This window comes from Triturus cristatus, chromosome 3_2, assembly GCF_964204655.1.
Source record: "Triturus cristatus chromosome 3_2, aTriCri1.1, whole genome shotgun sequence".
In the NCBI taxonomy this organism is placed as follows: Eukaryota; Metazoa; Chordata; class Amphibia; order Caudata; family Salamandridae; genus Triturus; species Triturus cristatus.
In genome coordinates, this window is record NC_140584.1 from 830,156,494 (window position 1) to 830,172,643 (window position 16,150).

Here is a 16,150-nt window from a genome sequence, read left to right on the forward strand (position 1 = left end):
ACATTGACTTCATATGAACCGCTGTAGCCAAATTACTGCAATACAAGAATTTGTACCCTCGCTCTAGCTTTGAAGCACCATGTTGCACAGTGCTTAGCATTTAGGAGCTATAATATTGTTTGGGATCAGAACACTGGCCCTGAGGCTTGTGGACTATTTTTGTCTTCACTGTGCATCTCAATTTCATGTGTAGAATATTTTTCTCGTGTGTATTAAAGTATTTTTCTTTAGAAATTAAAGCACTGACTGGAGAGTGATCTCATTGGCTGGTGTTATGGTGTAAACTGTATTCTGAATGTCTAACCCGCCTTGCCTCCTTGGACTGCTCTTCTCGTTACGCTGAGAGCGCGACGTGCTGGCAGGGAGTACTTGGTTATCCAGTTTGGGGTCCAATAGTACTGTGGCCGCAGGACACCAGTGGTGAACAACTCCCACTTATGCATCTAGAACCCAGTAACCGGAGACTGCCCTAGAGCCCAAGGAAATCTGTCATCACAAGAGCAGAGAAGGGTTTTTTCTTGCAGCCTTTTTATAGTGATTTTAAAGCTTCTGGACGAGTACAGTTTTGCTTTCCTTGCTTTTCACCCCCAAAACAGGGTTTTGATTTGCTTACCAGGCCATTGTCCTGCAGCACTCTTGTCTATGCTGTGCACACGGCTTTCTGTGGTGTGAGGATGAGTTCACATGTGGGAGGCATTCCGCACCAGACCTGGAGCCTAGGATATCTTAAGCAGTGTTGCTATGTTTTAATATTTATGTGGAATAGGCTTGGGTGTAGATTACATACATGTCAGACTCTTGGTCTGAACCACGCCCCTCCCCCATGCCTCCAGGTACGTTTGAAGATCCTGGTAGGGTGTGGTCTATCATCACCATCCAGATAGCTTAAGTATACATCACTTTATAGCATTACAGGTCCTGTCCCCATTTCCAGCCTTTAGTAACATTAGATTTACTTCTGGGAGCCCGAGTAAAAACATAGGTCTACACTTTATGAAGCACTCGAAAAATGAGCCCTCCTGGCTCTTATCTTGGCTAATCCATCTTTTGTCTGTTTACATTTTATTTATTATTATGTAGCGCTGCCGTGGCCGTCACAGGGGCGCTGGAGTATTTGAGGTTGGAAAACATAGTTTAACATTAAAAAGGAAGCCACAGCGAAGGAAACACAGGGCATTGTGGGTACGAGCAGATGCTGGGTGCCGTACATAATGCATAGCAACAGGAGTTCTACGGTTTCAATGTATACTTATCCTATCGTCTCTATGCAAGAGCGGGCTTTAAGGGTGCTGAGCTAGTAGGTGTTCAGTAAATGGTTATTTAGACCAGCGGCTTTTAACATTTTGATTGATTTAGACCCCCTCTGAATCCCTATGCGAAGCCGGGGCACCATGCCTAAACAATTTGCACAATGCAAACCTCAAAAAAGTCGAAAACAAAATTACATAAAGCTGCAGAAACAAGTATGCATCAGACCAATATACAAATAAACCGCCTTTAATTCCCAAACAAAAATCGAACTTTTATTGGTAGGTTGGAGATTTTTAGAATTAGGGTTTACTTCTCAAAGACAAAGCAATACGCTAGACTCCAACGTATCACTGTCTTTTTCTTGCTCCCAATGCATCCTCTTTCTGCCAGAGGAAGCTGGTATTTCCATTGAGGCCACTAATTGTCCATACTTTTATTTGCTGTACTTGTGCCCCTACCACGAATCGAGTTAAAGCTACCAAGGCTTAGCCTCCAGTTTCAACTCGCTTCACATTTGCAGAGCATTTTACATTTTCCAATGTTGCTTTGTTAAGTGTATGTACTTTATTAATGTACTATTATTACCTAAATATATTTCTAGACAGTCGTGATTTAGACAAGCAGACTTCTTGGTTCGCCGCGGCTTAAAACTCTAGAGGGAGAGCGTATTCTGGCTGCACCAGGGCACTTCTAGCTGTATCCACACTCTCTTTATGCCTCTGTCGCCTGGCCGTGGAACGTAAAGAATGTTTTCGGTTTCTGCTGATAATGGGTACTCTGCCCTCTTGCCGGGCTCCCACCAGAAGCAGAACTGCCTGCCGGGAAGGGAGGGGGGAGGGTGAGGGCGGGGGAAAGGGCGAGTTCACATCACAGGCTCAGCCACGTGCACCTGTAGTCTGCACGCGCTTCATTCATAGCTCTCAAGAGACCCTCTATTAAATGGCAGACCTCAATTTTACCCACACTTCCATGTCTCACTATTGGTGTAAACACCACGTGATTTTACGCGATCGACTGATACTCGTACTTCGCCTCGGAAGGATGAGAGCCCGAGTCGGCCCTCTGTGATTTACACCTGCCATTGCAGGTGGCGTGCAGATAGCCAGAACCTGGTTAAATCCCCCCCCCCCCCCACCCACCCACCACCCATGGCCTAGTTTAACTCACGGGACAGAAGTGCGAATGCACTGCCACCACACAAACGCCTACATTAGTACAGTGAGGTAACAGCCAGGGCACATCACTGGATGGGGAAGCGGTGAGGGGTCACAGGCGCGGTGTTTTACGTCACCCAGTGCTATAAAGAGTTCTAGAGTGTCTGTCTAATCCTTACGACAGCGAAAATTCGCTCAACTTTTTCCTTTCCTACTACCACACAACTTTGTAGCAGAATATGCAAAATTAGGTGTTGGCGGCAACTGTATTAAGGTGAACGCTCCAAAAACTGCCAACGCAAGAATATGTTGCCATCGCAGAGAAAGGAGGGGGGTACACAACAGGATAGGGGTTCCCGGGGGCAACAAAGCTAGTGTCTTAAAAATGTTAATACTAACCATCAACAAGAGTAATCTCCTCCAGCGAGTCGTTCTCTGCATTTTACCCCACACTAGCCTTTCTCAAGCTGTGAGGGTGGTAGTTTGGGAGAGGATGTAGCCTTGCGGCTAGAGCGGTAGACCAGCTGGGGAACCGGGTTCGAGTCTCGGCAACGACGCTAAACATCCTGGGAAATCCCTTAATCTCCCGTGCCTCACAAAAACCAATGTGTCCTTCTGTAACGAAACTAGTGCTATGAAAAGCGCTCTGATACCCGATGTCTCGGGTCTGGTTCACGTTATATAAAACTTAAAAAAAAAACAAGTAGTAAACACGTTGGATAAGGGATGTGGAACTAAGTGACAGAAGCCGCACATATGTGCATCTCTCCTCAGCGTTTGCCTTCTGAAGCCTCATCTCAGAGCGTAGGTGTGCCTGTACTGAAATACCCGCTCGGGGTGTGTATGGTTGTTTTGGTGCTAAATACAGCTGTGCGATGCTTCCATGCACGCACTTCAGGTGGCGAATGAAGACCAGGTGGACGTTCTGGTTTAACAAGGTTCCTCGCTGGTAGTGCCACGTTCCTCCACAGAGAGAAGGTTGGGGTCAGCTAGACGGTGAAGGCGAGGCCCAACTCCTCTGACTGGCTGCACCAAATAGGAGTTCTTAAGTTGTCTCCCCCACCCCCCACACGTAGTCGGTTCTCAGGTATAGAGAACTACTATCAAATAAGTTCGTCTGACTAGTTCAACTCACGCAAACCCACATTTCCATACCGAGAACCCCTAGCCTGTCACATGAAAGGCTACGTACGAGTGGTAGGAGTGTCCGTGATGAGACGAAGCCATGTGGCCTCCCAGGCGGGAGTACACGTCAGAGAAACCTCCTCTTGGTGTCTGGATGTGTGCGTCTCTCTTACAATTTCCAATTAGTTTTGCTGTTGTCCACAGTCCCACCAAACAGGACACGGATGAATCTAAAGTCGTGAACGGTGCGTGTGACGTGCGGTGAAGTGTGTGTGTTAAAAAGAGCTGGTCACAGGAACTGGGGGGTGCGTTACAGACCGGGAAGCGTAACTTCCGCGGTTCCATTCAGTCTTGCTGCAGCAGTGGCCCCAGTTTACCAATGACCTTTGACCCACACTACTTCTGACCATTGTTCCCTCGTGAGCCGGACTCAGCACAGTTGCGTTTTGGTTCGCATTCTCCAAGCCACACACACCCGACAGCTCTGACCGTCCATACCACCTCTGAAGTGATCTACCCGCATCCCCGCACATGTGGTCCATGCCACTGTCGTCACCCAGGGACACACAAACCACACTTACCCTAGCAGAGCCCAGAAGCCGGTAAGCAGGCTGTGCACGAAGGAGGTCCAGATGTTTCTCCATTTCCACGGGTTTCGCAGCGCGGACTGCGGGGTAGGAAAGAACCGATCCATACTCCGGTTGAGAAGATGGAAAGATGCAAACGACACTGCGACCAGCAGAACACCGGAATCCATGGAAGAGCGCGGAAACAAAGAATCCGAAATGGAAGGACAGATAGGGATACAAATATGAGAGAACAAACGGTAAGGATACAATGAAAAGGGAAAGAAATAAAAACAATGGGATGGGCTGTATGGTAAGACAAAAAAAAGCGAGATAAAGGAGGGGTGAATGGGGGGGAAAGGAAGAGGGGTGGAAAAGAGGAAAGAGACAGAGGATAAAAGCCTGAGAAGAGGGCGGAAATAATTGCAGTTGAGGAGGGGCGAGATGGCGAGAAAGGGTATAGAAGGGGAGGGCGATCTCAAGCCAGTTAAGGAGAGAAAAGATTGAAAATGTGGCGAGGGGTCAAAATAAAGAAGAGATAAGGTGGGGAAAGGGCAAAGGAAAGGGGGTATCTAAATAAGAAGTGAAACTAAAGAGGAAAGGGGGAGATTGGCCGATGGACGAGGCGGAGTGTCTACGGCCCTTTGCTCCGTCTTCCTTCGCTTTTCTTCTCTCCCTCGGGCTCTCTCTTCTCGTGTCTCTTACTGGGGATCGGCTCCTTAAGGTATCCCTCCTCTGCTACTCTCGCCCTTTTCGAACCTTGTATAACATTTTCTCGTAACCAGCAAACAAGTGGCCTCCAGCGTGCATCCATTGGCTAACCTTAGCCACGCCTAATCGTCTCCATGGCGACCGGTCACACCCCCGGAGGCGCGAGTGGGCCACGGAGTATTTATGGGAGACTACAAATCCCGAATCTTTTGCGGGTTAAACTACTAGTCCCAGCATCCGCCGGGACATTGGCGGGCTCAGCTATAAACCTGAGCTCTGATCGATTCCAAACCTTGTATTCAGTAGGAACGGTACGAGGACTGGGACGTAGCCAGGAATAATAATGAACAGAAAATAGCACGGGGACATGCATTAAGAGAACGGAATTAGGCAGTAGCAGCAAGGCATGTAGAGGAAATGTAAACCAAAACATTAAAGCAACGGGGGCGACTGCCTCGCTCCTAGTCTGATACAGAGAAAACCCAGTGGCCCGCAGTGCATGTTATGCATACATGGCAACATTTTAGAAGAGGAAAGTGAAACATTTTTAAAACAATAATTTGGAGTATGTTTTTCTCCCATTGACTTCTAATGAAGCAGAGTCAATTTCAGTCGGGAGACAGCCTAAATAAAGCATTTTTTTGCTTTAAAAATTGGGAGTCCCCTGCCTGAACCGGGTCTATTGGCATGTATGGGCTCTGTAGAATAGGGCATTGCTTCAAATTGAAATATAGAAATGTGGGTCCTATTTAGAATAATGGTTTGCCCCATAGAAGTGCCGATACTCTCTCATTAAACGTACTGCTGAGAAGTGCAGGTTCTTGCTCTTTCTAATTAAAGAGGTGTAGGCACTTCGTACTGGACAATTACCTGCCCATTTAAAGCAAAGGCAGGACTGACTTTTGGCATGGGTGAGCTGTGCGCAGGCCCAAGGCGCCATGCTTCTGAGCGGCACATGGAGCTGTGTGCATTAAGTTTATGCAACCAGCATCATCCCTCTATGCTCCAGCCTTGAGCTGTGTGCTTTAAGTTTATTCAAACAGCATCACCCCTCTATTGCCCCAGCCTTGAGCTGTGTGCTTTAAGTTTATTCAAACAGCATCACCCCTCTATTGCTCCAGCCTTGAGCTGTGTGCTTTAAGTTTATGCAACCAGCATCACCCCTCTATTGCTCCAGCCTTGAGCTGTGTGCTTTAAGTTTATTCAAACAGCATCACCCCTCTATTGCTCCAGCCTTGAGCTGTGTGCTTTAAGTTTATGCAACCAGCATCACCCCTCTATTGCTCCAGCCTTGAGCTGTGTGCTTTAAGTTTATTCAAACAGCATCATCCCTCTATTGCTCCAGCCTTGAGCTGTGTGCTTTAAGTTTATTCAAACAGCATCATCCCTCTATTGCTCCAGCCTTGAGCTGTGTGCTTTAAGTTTATGCAACCAGCATCATCCCTCTATTGCTCTAGCCTTGAGCTGTGTGCTTTAAGTTTATTCAAACAGCATCATCCCTCTATTGCTCCAACCTTGAGCTGTGTGCTTTAAGTTTATGCAAACAGCATCACCCCTCTATTGCTCCAGCCTTGAGCTGTGTGCTTTAAGTTTATGCAAACAGCATCATCCCTCTATTGCTCCAACCTTGAGCTGTGTGCTTTAATTTTATGCAACCAGAATCACCCCTCTATTGCTCCAGCCTTGAGCTGTGTGCTTTAAGTTTATGCAACCAGCATCACCCCTCTATTGCTCCAGCCTTGAGCTGTGTGCTTTAAGTTTATGCAACCAGCATCACCCCTCTATTGCTCCAGCCTTGAGCTGTGTGCTTTAGGTTTATTCAAACAGCATCATCCCTCTATTGCTCCAGCCTTGAGCTGTGTGCTTTAAGTTCATTCAAACAGCATCACCCCTCTATTGCTCCAGCCTTGAGCTGTTTGCTTTAAGTTTATGCAACCAGCATCACCCCTCTATTGCTCCAGCCTTGAGCTGTGTGCTTTAAGTTCATTCAAACAGCATCATCCCTCTATTGCTCTAGCCTTGAGCTGTGTGCTTTAAGTTTATTCAAACAGCATCATCCCTCTATTGCTCCAGCCTTGAGCTGTGTGCTTTAAGTTTATTCAAACAGCATCATCCCTCTATTGCTCCAGCCTTGAGCTGTGTGCTTTAAGTTTATTCAAACAGCATCATCCCTCTATTGCTCCAGCCTTGAGCTGTGTGCTTTAAGTTTATTCAAACAGCATCATCCCTCTATTGCTCCAGCCTTGAGCTGTGTGCTTTAAGTTTATGCAAACAGCATCATCCCTCTATTGCTCCAGCCTTGAGCTGTGTGCTTTAAGTTTATGCAACCAGCATCACCCTCTATTGCTCCAGCCTTGAGCTGTGTGCTTTAAGTTTATGCAACCAGCATCATCCCTCTATTGCTCTAGGCTTGAGCTGTGTGCTTTAAGTTTATGCAACCAGAATCACCCCTCTATTGCTCCAGCCTTGAGCTGTGTGCTTTAAGTTTATGCAACCAGCATCACCCCTCTATTGCTCCAGCCTTGAGCTGTGTGCTTTAAGTTTATGCAACCAGCATCACCCCTCTATTGCTCCAGCCTTGAGCTGTGTGCTTTAAGTTTATGCAACCAGCATCACCCCTCTATTGCTCCAGCCTTGAGCTGTGTGCTTTAAGTTTATTCAAACAGCATCATCCCTCTATTGCTCTAGCCTTGAGCTGTGTGCTTTAAGTTTATGCAACCAGCATCATCCCTCTATTGCTCCAACCTTGAGCTGTGTGCTTTAAGTTTATGCAACCAGCATCATCCCTCTATTGCTCCAGCCTTGAGCTGTGTGCTTTAAGTTTATTCAAACAGCATCACCCCTCTATTGCTCCAGCCTTGAGCTGTGTGCTTTAAGTTTATTCAAACAGCATCATCCCTCTATTGCTCCAGCCTTGAGCTGTGTGCTTTAAGTTTATGCAACCAGCATCATCCCTCTATTGCTCTAGCCTTGAGCTGTGTGCTTTAAGTTTATTCAAACAGCATCATCCCTCTATTGCTCCAGCCTTGAGCTGTGTGCTTTAAGTTTATTCAAACAGCATCACCCCTCTATTGCTCCAGCCTTGAGCTGTGTGCTTTAAGTTTATTCAAACAGCATCATCCCTCTATTGCTCCAGCCTTGAGCTGTGTGCTTTAAGTTCATTCAAACAGCATCACCCCTCTATTGCTCCAGCCTTGAGCTGTGTGCTTTAAGTTCATTCAAACAGCATCATCCCTCTATTGCTCCAGCCTTGAGCTGTGTGCTTTAAGTTTATGCAACCAGCATCATCCCTCTATTGCTCCAGCCTTGAGCTGTGTGCTTTAAGTATATGCAACCAGCATCATCCCTCTATTGCTCTAGCCTTGAGCTGTGTGCATTAAGTTTATGCAACCAGCATCATCCCTCTATTGCTCCAGCCTTGAGCTGTGTGCTTTAAGTTTATGCAAACAGCATCCCCCCTCTATTGCTCCAGCCTTGAGCTGCGTGCTTTAAGTTTATGCAACCAGCATCATCCCTCTATTGCTCCAGCCTTGAGCTGTGTGCTTTAAGTTTATGCAACCGGCATCACCCCTCTATTGCTCCAGCCTTGAGCTGCGTGCTTTAAGTTTATGCAACCGGCATCATCCCTCTATTGCTCCAGCCTTGAGCTGTGTGCTTTAAGTTTATGCAACCAGCATCATCCCTCTATTGCTCTAGCCTTGAGCTGTGTGCATTAAGTTTATGCAACCAGCATCATCCCTCTATTGCTCTAGCCTTGAGCTGTGTGCATTAAGTTTATGCAACCAGCATCATCCCTCTATTGCTCTAGCCTTGTCTGTGTCCCTGTGTGCTCTTTTCTCTGTCACATTTACCAGTTTAAAGTGGCCTTTCATATCATGCCATAGGCAGTATGTTTTACACCCCGTTTGCCCTCTGCCTCCCTTCGCCTTCTCACCCATGCTGACACACACTAATACCATCATCGGCATGAGGCAGCTAAGCTATGGGCGGTTTAGGTGAGCTGGGGGAGGTCCAAAGAAGTTTGTATTCAGGCAGCATTCACTGCTCAGCCAGGGAGTGACCAGTGAACACAAAAGGGACCCCCACTGTCTCATATTACATAGCATCAGCAAGGGTGCCCAGAGCGCTATCTTAGCAAGGGCCGGCTCTGACCACAGGAGTAGGGTGAGGTAATTGCCACATGTGGTAAATGCCATTACCCCGCAGTGTGGTACTTGCTACTCATTGGTGAAATCATGCATGCTTAATTCCGGTGATCAAAAAGCAAGAGGATTATTTAAGTTTAAAAACCACCCACCAGCGTAATGGTGACCTCACTGGAATAAGATAGCAAGACCTTTGATTCGCTAATGACATCACAGAAAATCACACTGCGTACTATTGGAACCAGATCAGGGGAAACATTCATGTCACAAGCAAATCTTTTCATCCGTAAACAGATGTGAGGCACAGTGATGATGTCAGCATCTTAAACAGCTGATACAACGCATGCAGTTGACTATTTTTCTTGTGCAGATTTATATGGCGTGAACTTGACCTGAAGGTATTGGAGCACTTCACATGAGCACCCATTACATTACATAAGGACACATCAATTTCTTTGTAGGCGCAGGGAGATTAAGTGATTTTACCCAAAATCACAGGATGCTGAGCCGACACCGAGGCTCGAACTCGGTTCCCCCACCCCAAAGTCGGCAGCTCTAGCCATAAGGCTACATCCACTCCCCACTGCATTTAACTGTTGCTTTTAGAAACTTGTGGATAATGAATCTGGAATGGCTAACTTTCCTTTATCACGTCAAGAGACACCAGAATATGTCTATCTGGGGTTTGTTGGTTGTTTTTTTAGGTTTGCTAGCAAGCTTTTTTTTTAATGCTATTCTAGACATTTGTAAAGCGCAACTGTAAGAATCTGGATTATTATTTGAGGTGCATGAAAACTCTCAAGAAGCAATCACAACCCCTGTCAGAGCAAACCCTCAAAGTCATTAAATTAAACTGAGCTCAACCCTCTGGTAGCAGTGGTAGAGAGCAGACAGGCTTAATGTAGGGCAATGTGTAACATATTTATGCAGCTCCAATACAGTTATTAAGTTAAAATGCAACCCAATACAAATCCCAAACCGAATTAGAAAAAGAGAGTACAATGTAATAAACAAAATGACAAAAGTCCAATAAGCCAAAAAGCACAAAGCGCCAATGACAGTCAATGGTCATGGTAGACCACGCTTAGGTGCAATTTGAGGCTGACCACAAAGGAGCACTGGTCAGATACACAAATCAGGTTTATCCTGGTCAAAGATTTTACCTTTTGATTTAGTCCTTCAAGTCCCAATCCAACCCAGGAGTACACTTCTAAAGCCCCTCCAGGACCTCGGGGGAGTCACTGAGATACAGTGTGTTAGGCAAGGGCCAATAGCAGGGTCCAGGCCAGGTCCAAATGCCTTTGATCAGCTCAGTACTTCCAGGAAAGAGCCTCTTGTAGTTTGTTGTATCCCTGTAGCTTAAACAAGAAGTTAGGTTTATGACCCTTGGAGTCCACTTCTTTGTCCCAGTTACATGAGAGAGAAGGTTCAGTCTTTCAGGGCTCCTTTCAGGTCACAGAGAGCAGGGCCAGTCCTCTTCTATTCTTCCGCAGGTTCTGAAGTGAATACCTGGAGGTGCTACATTTATGACTGTCACTAGCTAGTGGATGAGAATGATTCATGGGCATGGCCTAACCAATAGGATAAAAGGTTTTAGGGCCAATGCTACCCACTTTGGCCATTTTCAAGATGACAAATGTCTTCGGCGACACTAAATTTGGGCTATGAGGGCTATGGGTCTATGTGGGGAGTGTATTATAATAATTGTGATCAGGGTCTGTAAATTAAATGCTACTAGTGTGCCTGCTGCACTGATTGTGCCACCCGCTTAAGTAGCCCTTTAAACATATCTCAGGCCTGCCATTGCAGAGCCTGTGTGCGCAGTTTTAACTGCCATTTTGACCTCGCAAAGTAAACCTTTTGCCAGGCCCAAACCTTCCTTTTTAATTCATTTAAGTTACCCCTAGGGTAGGCCCTGGAGTGCAATGTATTTAAAAAGTCGGACATGTACTTTTAAAGTGTACATATTCTGGTAGTGAAAAACTCTTAAATTCATTTTTCACTACTGCAAGACCTATCTCGCCCATCGGATAACATTGGAAATATCGTATTACATTTTATAAGTGTAATTTCCAAATGGGAAAAGATAACCGGTTCATGTTTGGTAAATCTGGAATCACAATTTAAAATCCTAACTTATGCTGAAACCATATTTTAAATTGCAATTCTGAAAATGCCACTTTTAGAAAGTTGCAATTTACTTGCCTTGCATTTGGTGCTTGCAGCCTTACTCAGCGTCACATGACAAGGTGTGGGTGACAGGCTTTGTGTGTTCCTCGTTGACAGCCACACACAATGGGGAACTTAGGTGTGACTGAATGAGCCATCACTAGCAGAAAGGAAGAGAGGAGCTGGCTCCAGCCTCACATTCACTGGAATAGGCTGTGTCCTGTCTCTATACAAAGGACTGTATACCCCCTATAGTTAATCTGGAACCAGTGCAGGGAAGGCAGGGCATCTGCACACTTCAAAGGCATGCCTCTAGAAGCTTCTCCCTACTTCAAAGGCACAACTGTGTATAAAAGAAGGACCTCCAACACCACCACTTCAATACACTTCTGAACGTGTGGATACTCTGCCGGGAAAAAGGACAGCCATGCTGCCACAAGTACAGCCACTCTGCTAAACTGCTTCTCTAAAGGAACTGCTGCCCTGCTGTGCTGACCTGCTGCCTGCTGTCCTCTTGCCTGAGGAAGACAAACTAAACCCCTGGCCAATGCATTTGCACATTTGAAAGTCTCAATTTTTGTGGTTCTTGTCATTATTATCTTTGCACATTACAAATCAAGAAATACAGAGCACAGTTGCACGTGTCTGACGCTGGCCAATGCATTCACACATTTGAAGGTTTTTATACATGATTCCCTTTATTCTCATCTACACACATTAGAAATACAGAGCACAGTTGAGTTGGCTATTATGTACTTACATGTTATGATAGGTGAACTCGTAATCGTCAACTTACCTGCTATTACCATGTGAGCGTGTCACAAGCTAAAAGGTACACTATATTGTTGAAGTGACGCTCATGTCATGACGCGTTATGTTTAGGATTTTTCACATAACTATGTACGTGCATTATAAATTCAATAACATTTAGAATGACTGAGGGTATCCATGTTTCATCTCAATGAAAGGACAAGTTTACTTTCATTCTATCGGACACCCTGTGGATCTCACTAACAACATTTCCTGGAGTTTATGTTCTTATATTTCAGTAAAGTGTGGCGGTGACCATCACCTCCTCAGAACCATGCCCTGTAGGGACGCTTGGCAATTGGGTTAACAAACGACTCCCACACGATGTAGATGGTTCTTGGCACAGTATTTGAGGCTTAAATTCAGCCGTCATACTGATTTTTTTTATCACGTTTGGATATGAAGACAGTGCTAGGAATCATTATGTTTGCTTGGCATCCGAGGCTATAGTGGTAAAACATATGTACATCATCAAAGTAATCATTACACAGTATTCTCCTTATCTGAGAACATGTATCTGTGATTCTACCTGAATAGGTTTCAGGACATCCTACAGGTGATGAACTATCCACATACATAGGACAGACAAAGAAGGACACAGAGAGCTTAGAACTCTGCGACGTACATTTCTTCATCAACGCTTATGCCGTATTATTGTCATAATAGGAGGGGACATCTAGACAAGGTACATTACCTCTGCGCTATCATGAATGGTTCCATTAGCATCAATGGTCTATCATTGGGCCCGACATTAAAATGTTGGTCCTTTCTGTATTACAGGATTTAAAGAGGTCTCGGTGACCAATATTAGCAAACAATTACATTCAGCATTTTGGTGGAGCAATACGCTCAACTAACACAAGGAATATCCATACGATTATTATGGCACATAGACAAAACTTCAGTTCCAGGGAAGGCTTTGCTTGTACTACGTTGAGCAACAATCTGGGTTTAGGCATGCTCTTACTGTTACAAAAAATGTTAATCCAATATACACACATAAGGATTGATAATCTGTTTACCTAAATTGGCTTAAAACTTGAAGTTATATTACAATTAGCAGAAAAATGGCAATCCTCACATATATTATTTGAACTTAAAAACATAGGAACATAGTTCTAAAATCATAACCTAATGGGAATCAGAAAATTGATCGATAGAAATAAGGTTTAGGTATTATGCATAGTGCACAGTGAATGTGGCTAAATGAAGTATGAAATTGACAGTTTCCCAATCTCATCTAATATAATCATTATATAATAATGTACATATATGAAATTCACAATTACACCTGGTACATGTACGTTTATGACGTTTTGTGTATAAGATTTTGTATTTTGTTTGTAAAATGTGTATATATTGTCTGTGTTTTGTAGCCCTGAAGAAGTCCCAGTTCGGGACGAAACACGTAGGCTACATATAAATAAATGAAGAAACTTTTTACATTAAAGAGGATCATGAATAAAGAAATCGACTTTTAAAGAAAAATAAAAATGTAGTCTTTGCATTATGTTATCTAAGTGTGAATTAACCACATAATTGTATCTAATTGACCTTGCATTATCTGTGACAAGTAGTGGGTGCTGCGTCATTTGTCTTGGTCGAATTTACAGAGTTTTCTCCTGTGCAGAACACTAAGATGACTGGTGTTCCAGATTCATGCACCACTGTTTCTTACTTTTAAACCCACTATAGTAATAGGTGTGTTTTCATTGCTTCAGTCTCAATTTGTAAATCACTTGGCTCAAAATGCTAGTCTGCTGGCCTCCTAATCTGAGCCTCAGAGACATAAAAGGCTCCCCAACAGCTCCTACACTTTTCTTCAGCAAGTTCCTGACCCCCAGCTGGTGCCTCTCAGGTCGTGGAGCTCACAAGCACGTGAAATCAAGCTTTTGAACTCTGGTGCGACTGCAAACAGGCCGCTCTCACCAGAACCGCACCGCTTGCACTGAAATGCAGCGCGAGCTGCTGCCAGTCCGTCTCCTGGCACAGCAGCATTGGCAGCCTGTGGGAGGCTGCTAACGCAAAGCTTCTGCCCCTCCGTGACACCTGACCTGCTCTTTGCACCACTCCTACTGCTGTCTGCGACACTGTTCTTGCTGCTGGCGCGCCCCTAAAACGTGAACGTGTCTCTTGGCACAAAACTTGAGAAGGTAACACTTCAGCAGGACTAATCTGGGACTGTATCCGACTCTCACTCCATCGTGGTTGGCCTGAATGTTTGACCCTGACCAGTGTGACCAGATGGCTATGGTTGGCGCTTTATGTTTTTGAGAGCTATATTGCAGTTTTTCTTTAAAAAATCATAAATCTGTTAATACTGATTGGATTTTTCTCGTTTTGGTCTTGTTTTAGTTATTAAATTAAACTATATTAACTAACCTGGTGTGGAATCTTTTAGTGTGGTGTTTTCACTGTTGTACTGTTTGAAGTATTGCCCTAGCACTTTACATATTGCCTCTAAATTAAGCCTGACTGCTGTGTGCCAAACTACCAGGGGGTAGTACAGGTTAATTTGGGTTTGCTCTTGCCTTACCCTGACAAGGAATGGGGTTGCTGCTTGGCCAGGGCTCACTCCCCAATCAACCAGTAACCTCATTTCTAGCATTGGTGATCAGTGGTGAGGATAGGTTTTGCGTTTGTGCAGTGCCATACTGTGATTTGTTGTTCACTACCATCCCATCTCTAAGACCAATTTGAGTTTTAACTTCTCCCTCATTGGCTTTTTTGCTTTTTATATTCATCCCCACTCGACCTAACTGTTGTGCCTGTGCTTTTCAGAAATGACTACCTGCTTATTTGCCAGAGCCAGCAAGTTTATTCATCAAATTAGAATCGCACTTGACTTCCAGCAACAGGCATCAGAATCAAGGGTCGCAATTATTCAGTAATTAAACCAGCTGGCGCACAAGCTCCGATGGACGTCATTCAATCCAGGGGCTTTCTCACACGTACCATTGGATTACACAGATAGATGTGGGGCCCAGTAGGGAGCACACCAAGAACTCTTATTAAAGTATATAGCTTATGCAACGACCCTGCTAGATCCTATAAAACTATTTTTACTTAATAGGACTAAGCAAAAATTGGTGTCAACGGCCATTATAAAGGAGTTGATCTCACATTTTAATTCATTTTTAATTTGCAGTCTTAGAAGGACACAAAGTAGTAAACAGGGCACATACAGGCATGGTGCATTTATACTTTGTGTGCTGGGAAGCTCTATGGGGAAGGGCAGACAGGAGGAGGGGTGTTGCTTATGTGTTTTACACTGTAAAGATTCTAAGTAATCGTACGGTTAATAAAGAATTCTAGCTGTTGTGCCTGTGGCCCCATCTGCAAAGATAGAGTTTGAGCTTGTCAACCTTGATAGCTACACTGTGGCTCAGCTCAAGGAGTTTCACCAGGAGAGGGGGCTGCCCTCTAAAAGGAGCACCTTGAAGGCAGAGCTCCAGAAGGCCTTGAGGGTATGGGTAGAGGCCCACTAGTCACCAACAGATGATGAGGAGGTAGAGGAGGATGAGGAAGGATCAGAGCAGGAACTACAGGCGGGTCTTGCAATGCAGTCTGTTGTGAAAGGGGGTAACTTACTCCCAGATTTTGAAATCCTTCCCCTTGCCAGGAGCACTGTGTCTTCTAGGGGTCTGACCCGAGAGGAGTTGCAGGACAGGAGGGAGGAAAGGAATTTCAAGGTAAAACTGGCCAGATTAGAGCTGAAGAATGAGGTAAGGGAATTGTCCGGGGAGGAGAGAATTACTTTGGAGCATTTGGCTTATTAAAGAAGCCTAAAGAGCTGAACATCAAAGCCTGACAGGCAGAGTGTAGGAAGCTGGCTTTGTATATGTCATGCCACTGGTTGGTTGTACCATCCACAAAGTTCAGGGGTTCCCTAAAAGCGTACAGGGCTCAATGTAAAACCCAAAGTGCTCCATTAGTGGTAGTGTGGGCAAGGAGCCTTAAGCCTAACAAAGAGGAGTGTCAGACATTTATCGCACAACATTGACCAACAATGGACACACAATTCAAAAAGAAGATCCACACCAATTTTAGAAAAAGAAGCTTTGCTTGTACTTTATTTTAAGACCAAGATCTTCGTAATGAGGTTAGTAAGTTATAAAATAAAAATACTTTCCATATTCAAAAGTTAACACTTAAAACAATTTCTGAACACTTCAATGTTATCCTACAAGGAAAAATATTGTGGTTAAAGAGGCGAGTA

The 16,150-nt window shown here is 44.8% G+C and overlaps 1 protein-coding gene across 1 annotated transcript in view; it reads right to left on the bottom strand.

The window, feature by feature from the left end:
* TLCD2 (TLC domain containing 2) overlaps positions 1-4,890 on the bottom strand; it is a 92,458-nt gene extending 87,568 nt beyond the window's left edge. Inside the window, exon 1 of the mRNA XM_085649064.1 lies at positions 4,112-4,890. Coding sequence (XP_085505190.1) covers positions 4,112-4,287 — 176 coding nt within the window. The 5' untranslated portion in view covers positions 4,288-4,890. The remainder of the gene's footprint in view (positions 1-4,111) is intronic.
* Between the last annotated feature and the right edge of the window lie 11,260 nt (positions 4,891-16,150).